The sequence below is a fragment of the Trichechus manatus genome, unplaced genomic scaffold (genome assembly GCF_000243295.1).
Source record: "Trichechus manatus latirostris isolate Lorelei unplaced genomic scaffold, TriManLat1.0 scaffold00005, whole genome shotgun sequence".
Classification (NCBI taxonomy): Eukaryota; Metazoa; Chordata; class Mammalia; order Sirenia; family Trichechidae; genus Trichechus; species Trichechus manatus.
Genome location: NW_004443941.1, coordinates 14811309 through 14822162, shown reverse-complemented (window position 1 = coordinate 14822162; position 10854 = coordinate 14811309). Strand labels below are relative to the sequence as shown.

Below are 10854 nucleotides of genomic sequence, written 5' to 3'. Positions count from 1 at the left end.
CTCCCTCCACCCATCCCTCCCTCCCTCCATCCCTTCCTCCCTCCCTCCATCCGTCCGTCGAGTCTTGTTTGAGCAGCCACAGTGTGCCAGGCCTATGCTAAGCGCTGGAGATACAACGATGAACAGTTCAACATGGTCCCTGCCCCAGAGATACTGTCCTCTCGTGCAGGTGTGTGCTCAGGGACGTGGAGGAAATTCTGATCCCCAGATAAGGAATTACTCCAATCTGCTGAATCCCAAATGCAAATTCTAGTTTTGGAAAGAATCATGTATCAAACCAGCCTGACTTTCTCATTCAAGGAATCAGGAGTTCCTGGCAATTTTGTCATTTCTAAACTACGGAACCCTGGCATAAGAATAGGCGCAAAAGCAAGCGGAATCCTTGGTCCGTTTCATTCAGCTGGGGCGGACGTTACTGCTGGTGTCAGGCTCTTAGAAACTGAGAAGGTGCGAAGGCCTGGTGTGGAATGAGGGTGGGGTGGGGCGGCCCAGGCCTCTGTGTACTGGGACCCCACAGGCTAACAGACTGATTTTGTGTCATGCCCAGCAGTGGGCACCTGGCAACTTGAATCTTTAGTTTGCCATTCACAACCTATGTGGCCCTGCGCAAGTTACCTCCCTGACCCTCAGTTTCCTCATCTGTAAACGGCCCTAGTGAGGCCTGTCTTGCAGGAGTTTGATGGATTATGTAAGAAAACAAATGTGAAGGTGCCTGGTACGTTGTGGATGTACAGTGAATTTTCTTTTTGTCCTCATTAGCCCTGGGTTCTGACTCAGTCATTTTAGAAAACACTTAGGTTCAAATTTGGTTGGGAGAAAAATTGATTTGAGGATACCAGTCAGTTAAAAAAAAAAAAGAAAAAGAAGTGCTTCCTGAGCTTGATTCCACTTGGGGTTCAGCAGATGGGCAGTTTGTTCCAGCTTTTGGCCCCTGATGTGTTCTGACACAAGACCCTGCTCTGCTGGAGGCTGTGGCTTGTGAAGGGTCTAATAACGTGCCAGCCTGAGCCCACTCTGGGTGCCGCACTCAGGAGACAAGGGAGAGCCTGTCTCCTTCGGTGGCAGGAAGGTCTGTGATAACTGATGTGGCAGGAGAGCGGTGGCTGAAGAGGGCCTGGCCCAGGGCACTGAGTCAATGGGACACATCACGGAGCAGGTAATTTCTTGGCTCTGCGGACTGGCAGCCAGTGGTAATTATGTCTGCTGGAGGTGGCTGCTTGGGCACAGATGCTGCCAGGAGACTCCTTTCCGGGGGCGAGTGTTGTGGGCGGCGGCGACAGTGCTAAGGCTGCTCCTAGGCCCACGGACAGCCGGGCTTGGACACGCTGCTTGTGAAGCATGGTTTCTGCAGAGAAATAGTACCCAGGGTCTGAGCAGGAAAGCCAGCCTTGTGTTTCAGTTTGGTTCTTTCATCCTGGGGCTTCTGATGGCATCGAGGCACCTATCGGACACTTCCTGGGAGGCAGCTGGAGGCAGGGAAGGAGCCAGGTGTGCAGTCAGCTGCCTGGTCTCTAAGCGGGTCTCGGCCCCCTCTCTGTATGCTGTGGGCTGCTCACCTGGCCTCCTAGCCTCACTCAGCCATCCGATCTGTCAGACAGGAGTGACAGTGCCCGGCAAGGTCGCCGTGAGAATTAGGAGATGCCACTTGCAAAGTGCTCTACAAAGTTAAGTCCCTTTCCTTCTCGTAGCTGAGCCCTGTGTGTGTCCAGGACTAGAGAGGAGAAACAGCTGGGCCAAGCAAATGTCAGTGCAGTGGGGGCCCGGAACTGGACTTGCATCTGGCTGGGTTGGAGGAAGATCTGGCAGAGTTGAAGGGCCCAGGGGGCAGCTGGAGCAGCGAGCAGAGGCTCAGCCTTAACTCCCTGGGACCTTGTACTGGTTAGTCAGATCACCTCCTGGGACTCCGTCTTTATGTTTGCAAAGGGCAGTCGGTCGTTTCATCCCTGTCCCCGCTCAGCGTGGCTGTGAAGCCAGATGAGATGCTGGCCGTGAAGATTCTGCTCCTGAGAAGATAATGCCTGACACACTCAGAAGGGATGGCTGTTGGCACAAGAGTCTCCCGAGCCTCAGGTTTCATGAGGACCAGCTCGCCTGGGGAAACAGACTCACAAGGCACCATATTTACTTCGTGTGTTATTGTCCAAGAACCAGAAGTGGGTCGTGCTGGCAGTGATGTGTTTGCTGATGGGGGCATGAGGAGGAGCATCGTTTCTTTGGCTTTGCTCCTTCTGACCAGCTGGGAGGCCGGGGATGAATCTCCCTTACCCTAAGAGAGGCTGTCCCTGGGAGAAGAGCCGGGACCTCACAGATAACTGCGTGAGCCCTGGGACTAAATGCTTGGCTTAAGGGAGTCGCCGAGAGCAGGGAAGCCTCTGAGATGGGGAGCTCAGGGGGAGGCAAGGAGTTATGGCCGTGAGCCCACTAGCCTGAGAGAAACCACGAGGGAATATTCTGCCATTATTCCTAGAATAGTAAGGAGGAAGTCCCTAGGTGGTGCAAACAGTTAAGCGCTCGACAGCTAGCCAAACGATTGGCAGTTCAAACCTACCGAGAGGTGCCTCAGAAGATGGGCCTAACCATCTGCCTCTGAAAGGTCACAGCCTTGAAAACCCTGTGGAGCAGTTCTGCTCTGCACACATGGGGTCACCATGAGTTGGAATCGACTCGGCGACAACTGCCAACAAGAAGTAAGGAGCATGGCAGTGAGAATACTTAATACGGGTGCATTGCTTGAAGGGTCACAAGTGCAGTCAATCTGCTACTGCATAGATCAGGAGGGTTGCCTAGCAAAGAGGTCATTTAAATGGTGGAAGAGAAAGAATGTGGCTGGAAGAAGTAGGGGCTAGTTCTTGGACAGCTGGGATGGTGCCCGTACAAGTATCTGAGGTCTTGCCCTTGAGGCTGCACATGCATTCTTACCCTGCTGTGCCAACCCAATAGCCCCCATGGCTTCCGTCTTTCTGCCCAGTTTCCCCTACTCCACCCTGTTGCCATTGGTTACGTAAACAGTCTCTGCCCAGCAACCACCTGGGAGTGTGCATTTCACAGCAGCCCTGCCCCAAAGCCATAGCAACCACAGGAAGCAAGAAGGCTTTGGCCTTCCTTCTCTGGGGATCCATGCTTCGCTCTTGGCCCAGGCGGGCGGGAGCTCCCACAGAACTCCTTCCCTGCTGTCTCCTGGTAAGGAGGCCTGTTGCCACCAGGAGCTGTGCCACTGCCGTTCTCCTGGTCCTGGTCTTGGGACCTAATTAACGCCTGGTTCCGGAAATCTACCCCTCCCTGTCCCGGACACACACCGAGAGTCCCTGATCTCTCAAAGGTCCAGGTCTTTGGTGGACAGGAGGAAGACTCCACACCAGGAACAGAAATCCTTCTCCCTCAAGTGGCACTCATTCAGCAAATGTGGCTGAGTGAAGTTCTCTGTCCGAGCACGGTACTCAGGGTGGGAGTCCAGAGACATAGAACACAGTCACAGTCCCTGCCCTCGAGAATTGGGGAGCCGGCCAGGGCACCCAGGTGTAGAGGTGTGTGCCCAGGGAGCTAGAAGAGGACAGCTTGGCCTGGCTGGGAGGTGGGTCAGGGACAGTGGCCTGAGGGAGGGAGATACCCGAGGTGAGTTGTGAGGGACAAGAGGGTGTTGCAGGTTGACGGGAAACTGCAGCCTGACCAAAGATAGGGCGTGGTGGGGTAGGGGCTGCAGAGCGCTCCGTGTGGCTAGAGGGGGGACTGGGGCCCGGTGGAGAGGGGCTTCATGGTCAAGGGCAGCCACAGATAGGAGTTCAGACTTTATCCTGAGACAGTCTGGGGTGGGGGTGGTGTTGGGAGGTGGGGCTTTGGCAGGGGTTGCTCTTCAAGGACAGCTGTGCTGAGGCCTGTGGTGACGGCTCGCTGCTCACTGTTCCCGAGCACGGTGAGTCCACGTAGGTGGATCCCCGGATCCTGGACATGCTCAGCCAGCTCCTCCCCACACACACTTGTAGACTGCCTGGCACTGCCCCTTTCTCTCTCATGGCCTCTCCCTCCCACCAAAATTCTGGGCCAGATTCCACTCGGATTTGTGACTTGTGTACGGATGCTACCATTTCCCATCGCCCCTTCCCCAGGTCTTCCAAGGACAGGGACTATGTCTCCCTGGTCCTCTCTCTACCCCACCACCCAGCTGCCTAGTAAAGGCCTCCTCTCTGCCCCCCACCCCCCATGGTGAGTGCTGGGGAGTTGCTGGAGGTGAGGCCTGTGGGTGAAGGGCTGGGGAGGTACATTGCAGGGCACATTGGCTCTGTAAAATAGCTCCTGCTGAGCCTCTCCTTAGCATTTCTTCCCTTCCCTTTCTGTCAGTGGGTGCGGTGGCTGCGTGGGTGGATTTCACAGGGAAAGAGGGGGATTTCTCTGGCACTTTCCCTCTCCACCTCTTCTCTTAACCCTTTGCAGTGCCTGACCAGCTCTTGTTTAACAAGCAGGCTCAGCTTTTCTTGGGGTCTCCTGGCATCCAGGCACCCTCTCCTGGGGCTAGGCCTTGTCCCTGAGGGAGCAGACAGTACTCACTTGCGTTGGCTGGGGTAGGGGGTGGAGTCCCTGTCTGTTCAGGCCCCAGAGCTCCCCAGACTAGTCCCTGCCCTATTCCTGCTCAGAAACCCCCAAGACTCCTGCAGCTGCTCAGCCCCTCCCCCTCGGCCCTCTTTCTTCTGCTCCCCAAAGCTGAGTGCCACCCCCATGGTGAGGGTGTAGAAGGGGGTGGGGCGGCCAGAGGATGAGGCTGCATGCCACAGGCCACAGAACAAGAGGATCCAGAGTCCTTGATGGTGGGGTTTCAGGCTTGGTGATACGGGAGCTCCCCCTCTTCGAGTTGCACAGAATCGCCCCCTCAGAAGCACATTTTCCCTTCCCCTGAGCAGCCATCTGGTAGCTCTGTGAGCTACTCAAATTCTGGGTGCCGGGTAGCTGATGCCAAGTATGGTGTCCTTGAGTTTGGGGCAGATTTCTTTGCGGGGGAACAGAGACAGATCTGAGGTTGGAAGGAACCAACGATAGGGTCTAGCTGGATGCAGAGGTGATGGGAAAGAGGGAGGGGGCATGGGGAGGGATCTTTGTCAAAGAGGGAGGGGGCATGGGGAGGGATCTTTGTCAAAGAGACTGGGTGGGGGGCTGTAGAGGGAGAGAAGAAGGTACCGAGGGGCCGAGCTCCGTCCTGTGAGCCGTCGTGCCCTACCTGATCCTGACGGCTTCACGGCGAGCTGGAGCTCTTGCTGTTTGTGGACAATCACAAACACACAAAGAACTGTGTACTCCTCAAAAACACTTGTGCCAGGAAAGACAGGAAAAGGCTGAGGGACTCTTCCAGATGAAAGGAGACTAAAGAGACATGGCAGCTGAATGCAGGGCATGATGCTGGAGTGGAACCTGGGAGGAGAAAGAGTAATTGCTATAATGGACATTCGTGGGTCAGGTGGTGAAAGCAGAACATGGACTGGGATTAGATAATAGTATCATCAATGCTATGTTTCCTGAATTTGGCATTCCTATGCTGGCACAGTGATTAAGAGCTTGGCTGCTAACCAAAAGGTCAGCTCAGAACCTACGCCCCACGCTGCCCCAACCTGGGCTAAGCGGGGATGGTTTTCTCTTTTCAAGGAGGGCTTGTGTGGGGGTGAGAGTGGAGGTGGGCCACCCGCTCGGCCTGGGTCCCCTGTGGAAGGTGACAGTGACTGGGCCAGCAAGGGTGGCCCTGTGGGCAGGCACTGGCTTGTTTTCCATCCTCAGTCTTTCCTAAACCATGTCCCACCCACAGGCAACTCGGGATGTGGTGCTGAGCCGGATGCCGGAGCAGAAGGAGGACCGGACGGTGAGCATGCAGAATGCTGCAGCCATCTATGACCTCCTGAGCATCACGCTGGGCAGGAGGGGCCAGTACGTCATGCTCTCAGAGGTACGGCATGCCACCCACCTGCCCTCGCCATCCCCAGGGTTCACATAGCACATAAAGGACATCAGACAGAGCCCCGTTTGTCCCTTCCCCGTCTCCAGCAAGCACTGCGGCTCGGTTTGGGGGAGACCCGGGTCGGGCCTGCTCCACTGCCAGTGCTGAGGTAGCTGTCTTTCCCTGGCAGTCATTTCATCAGTGTTTTGTTTTATGTGTTTGTATGTTTTCTTTTCTTTTGAAAATATTGCGTGGTCATTGTAGAAAGAAGCACAAGGGGGAAAATGACCCCCCTCAATTCCCTGCAGAGAGGACACTGGTGGGTGTGACCAGCTTCTCCTGGCAGGGTTCTCAGCCAGGGGTGTGTTGGGGACTGGGACCTGCCTCCCACCCAGGCTGCCCAGGGCACCCCCATTCCTGGCAGACCCCCCTGGGAAAGCTGGCCCGGGGCCCTGACCTGCCAGTGGGCTCTGCCCAGGGCCTGTGTCTCTCTGGGGTGGGGTACCCAGTGGCCCACCCTCTCCCGATTCCCTAAACCCAGGGCACATGATATATTTTTGACCTTTCATGTCCAGGCTGGGATTGCAGATGAGCCTGGGGACCTTGTGTCCCTGTGAAGAGAATGGGCCGGCCTTTGGCGGCAGTCTCTTTCCTGTGTTTAGCAGGACTCCTTAAAGGAAGAGCAGTGCCATCTGCCAAGCCCCGCTCACCTGTGACGCTTTCTCACGTGACACTGTATTTAATTTGGGGGATATGCGGCACTCTCTCGAGCTGACAAAGGAGGAGGCTGAGGCCCAGAGAGGTGGTTTTTTGTCCAAGATTACACCCGGGGTGTCTGTTGAGCCATTATGCAAACTCAAGCCTTTGAGCTCTTGAAGTAGGCCCAGGGTGGTCCTGCCTTGCACCCTACTCCACCTGACGGTGGTGGTGAACCCCGTCCTGACATGCTGGCCCCTGCCTCAGTCTCCCAGAACCATGTCTGTTGAGGACCGTCCGACTTCACTAGGCAGCCCCTGATTTGGGGTCACCAGGAGTTAAATAGACCAGGGGAACAGTGTTTTCCGTGGTGCTGTGGAGAATGACAGAGGGCGGAAGCTTCTACACAGGGCGGGGGGCGGGGGACGCTTTGTCCCTGGTCTCTGGAGTCAGAGCTCCTGGATTCAGATTTGTCTGCTACTTACTGGCCCCGTGACCTTGGACAAGTTAGACAAGCCTCAGCTTTCTCATCTGTACAATGGGGGCAATTAGAGAACACACCTCCCAGAGATACTGGGAGAGCTAGTTAGTACCTGTAAAACGCAGAGACCAGTGCCACACATGATAATGCTAAGTGTTAAACCCATTGCCGTCGAGTTGATTCCGATGCATAGTGACCGTATAGAACAGAGTAGAACTGCCCCATAGGGTTTCCAAGGAGCGGCTGGTGGATTCCAACTGCCGACCTTTTGGTTAGCAGCCTGAGCTCTTAACCACTGCGCCACCAAGGCTCCGTAATAACTGTTAGCTGGTAGTATTTTTATTGGGTGTCTAAATTTTGAAACCACTTTCAGAAATCTTATTTCACTCACTCTTCACAACTGCCTTGTGATATGTGTAATGGGGGCATCATCATTCACATGTTCAGGATGTGGGGGCTGAGGACCAGAGAGGATGAGAGACTTGTGCAGGGTCACACAGCATGCCTGGGGCAGAGGCAGGGTTTCTCCTGGAGTTTTCTGGCAGGAACCAGTGTGGGCCTCCTGAAGGCTTCTATGGGCAGTGACGCCCCTGAAAGGCATGGAGTGGGCGGGGCGGGGAGGACCCTTGGGGGATGTGCTGACAGTCTCTCCCTCCCTAGTGCCTGGAACGAGCCATGAAGTTTGCGTTTGGAGAGTTTCACCTTTGGTACCAAGTGGCCCTCTCCATGGTGGCCTGCGGGAAGGTAAGGCCCAGGGGATGCTGGGAGTTGTTCTTACCCTCAGTCTCTCCCCATGAGGGCTGAGGGTCTCTTCTGGAGTGAGGTGCCTGGTAGGAGGGTGGGGGATGGTGATCCAGAAATGTTGTTCCCTAGCTCACTTTAATTCCCCACCTGGGGAAGGTGGCTGTGTGAAGCCAGTGTCCTTGTGAGTTACAGGTACGCGAGCGTGGGTCTGGGGTGTTTTTCTGTGAGCTTGTGTGCACACACGGGGGCGTCGTCGCCTTTCTGCCGGGTGAGTTGATGGGTACCGCTGTGTGAGACAGCAACACCAAGGCGAGGGGTGGCAGGCTCCAGGTGAGGCTCGTGGTTCCACTGGGGCTGTAGCTCTCTTTCTGCCCAGTGGGCGTGGCATCAGGGAAGGAGACCGGCCTGGGAGGGAGGGTGGAAGGATGGCACGGAGCAGCAGCTTCCGCTAGGGAGTTTGGAGGGAGAACTGAGTTAGGGCGCTGGGTGGGGACAGGGTCAGGTGGCCCCTAACGGGCTCGCATTATCCCGGGTAGCCAGGGCTTGCATTTGCTCTCCACCCACCAAACCCCCTGTCCTGGCACCCCTTGGTTTTCCTCCGATCAGTATCGCTCTTACATAAGCCTCTATTTTAAGCAGAGACGTGAAAGGAGAACCTTTCCGGGGCTGGGTGCTGCGGGTGTTGGGGCTGAGGCGGCTACGAATCCGGGAAAGAAGGTGGCATGAGCTTCCAGATCGCTCCAAGTGCTGTAAATACCCCGAGCCCTGCCATGGGCTGAGGAAATCCTCCCGGCCCATCTGTGCTGTCTCCGAGGAGGGCCCGCCCAGGCTTGGCAGCGCCTCCTCCATTGGAGGCTGTGCTGGAGTCAGGGCCAGGTCCCAGCCAGGAGGGGAGCCGGCAGGTGCTCAGCGCAGTGACAGGCGGGAGGTCTGGGGAAGTCCAGCCCAGAATCAAGGGGGGAGCTTCCCTGCCCTCCTGCTGGGCACATGCCTTCCCAGACCTCCCGCCTCCCTGTCACATCCCTCGGCCACCTCCGGAGCACCTTGAGGTCACAACAGGATCTACCCTTGCTTGGTGCTCAGCAGGGTCTCGTTAAGGGTCAGGGAAGATTCAGAACACAGACAGGGTGAGACCTGGGCCTTCCAGGAGTTAGCAGATGAGGGAAACCCACCTAACAAAATGTAGGATTTAGATGAATGGAGAAAAGCGAGAGGGAAAGGCATTCCCGGGGCAAGGGAGACAGCGTGAGTAGAGGTGCAGGGACTGGAAAGGCGAGCTGTGGTGTAGGCAAAGGGAGGTCAGGCAGGCCCCAGCCTGCCGGGCAGGAGGGACAAGGTGGAGGTGGAGCTTACGTGGGTCCAGGCCAACAGCTCACAGTGGCATACAGAGAAGTCACCTGTAATCCTGCAATTCTGAGCATCATGGGGAGGAGAGGGCCAGGGCCAGGGTGGTGGTTCACACTCTTCTGTGGGTCACAGACCCCTCTGTAAATGTCTCTGGCACCTCATCCTGCAGGAATAGTGAATGACTTCCACAGCATGATTTAGGTCGTTCCTTCTTCTCTGTCTCTGCGAAAACGCATAGGCTGTGTTGCTAGGTAACCAGCATGACAGAAAAATAGAGTTGGCTGCTGCTTTGGCTGCTGGGTCCTCAGATGGCTCCTTAAATAGCATCGTTTTTCGGTCTTCATGGAGGTGGGGAGGCGAGGGGCAGGGGTGGAATGTGCAGGGTCAGAGTTTAGAGAATCTCGTATTTCAAGGATCAGAGGTCAACAGCCCAGAGGATGATTCGAGGAGAGGTCTGGAGTGTGCTAGGCATGTGGACCGAGGGGCCTTGGTGAGTGGGCCAGGGAGCCCCTCCTGCAGCCACCTCCCATTCACCCACTCCCTCCCCAACCTTCCCGCATCCTTCCCTGGAGGACATGTTGGGGAAGGGGGCACAGAGGTAGCATCCACAGGAGAGAGTTTTGGGGGGGAGTAGATGGCCTGTACCCTTCAAGCCCACTCACACACGACGTCTCTTGCTGCAGCCCACACCAGGTACCTCTGTGGAGTCTCCCGGCCTGCTGGAGCACGTCGTCTGCTACCAGCCTTATGTGCTTGATTTTGTACCCTCTTGTTTCCTGAAAGAGCCATAAGGGAGGGTGGCATTTGTCTTCTCTCCTCAGCTTTCTGTAGGGTCTTTATAGGCAAGAGCCGTGGTATCTGCCCTCTTCCTGGTGACTCCACAGCTCCTAGCCTCGTACTAGGCACAGAGCGGGCCCTCAGCAAAGACACCCCAGCCAGGCCCATGAAGGCTGGGAAATCTACCTACATCTGGAGTTGGGAAAAGCTCTTCCCCAGATGGCGGGGAGGGGAAGGGGTTAGCCCGAGAGAGGCCAGGGTCCTGGGTGGACAGCAGGCCTGTTGTGCCCCAGACGGAGTGCCGTGGACAACTGAGCCCTCAGAGCAGCTGGGGAGGGAGAGAGCCAACTAATTGAGAGCTTAGCCCACAGTAGGGCCCAGTGAGTGAGAATTGTCTTAATCACACACCCACCTGTCTGCCAGATGCCACACATGTACTGGAGTGTGCACACTGGGAGGAACACCACTGCTTGGGACTCAGTGGGAAAGTTCCAGCCGGGAAGTGTGTGTGTGTGTGTGTGTGTGTGTGTGTGTGTGTGTATGTGTGTGTGTGAGAAGCAGAAAGGGGAGGGCCTCCTCCCTGGGCAGAGGCAGTGTAAGGGAACGGTTAAGAGCACAGACCTTAGAGCCAGACTGTGTTCAAATCCTGGCTCAGCATTATGGGCTGTGTGACTTTGAACACACTGCTTAAGTTCTGTGCCTTTCAGTTTCCTCCTCTGTAAGGTGGGGACATGGTACCTACCTCATAAGAACACTATGAAGATTAAATGACTTAATATTTATAAAACTCTTAGAACAGGGGTCAGCTAACTTTTTTTTTTTAAATTGTACTTTATTTATTTATTTATTTTTTATTGTACTTCAGGTGAAGGCTTACAGACCAAATAGTTTCTCA

At 55.7% G+C, this 10854-nt stretch overlaps 1 protein-coding gene across 1 annotated transcript in view; it reads left to right on the top strand.

Moving 5' to 3' along the window:
- Positions 1-10854, top strand: part of TTC7A (tetratricopeptide repeat domain 7A) — a 148938-nt gene that overhangs the window by 74189 nt on the left and 63895 nt on the right. Inside the window, exons 9-10 of the mRNA XM_004369487.3 lie at positions 5786-5923; positions 7752-7835. Of these exons, the coding sequence (XP_004369544.1) occupies positions 5786-5923; positions 7752-7835 (222 nt within the window). The remainder of the gene's footprint in view (positions 1-5785; positions 5924-7751; positions 7836-10854) is intronic.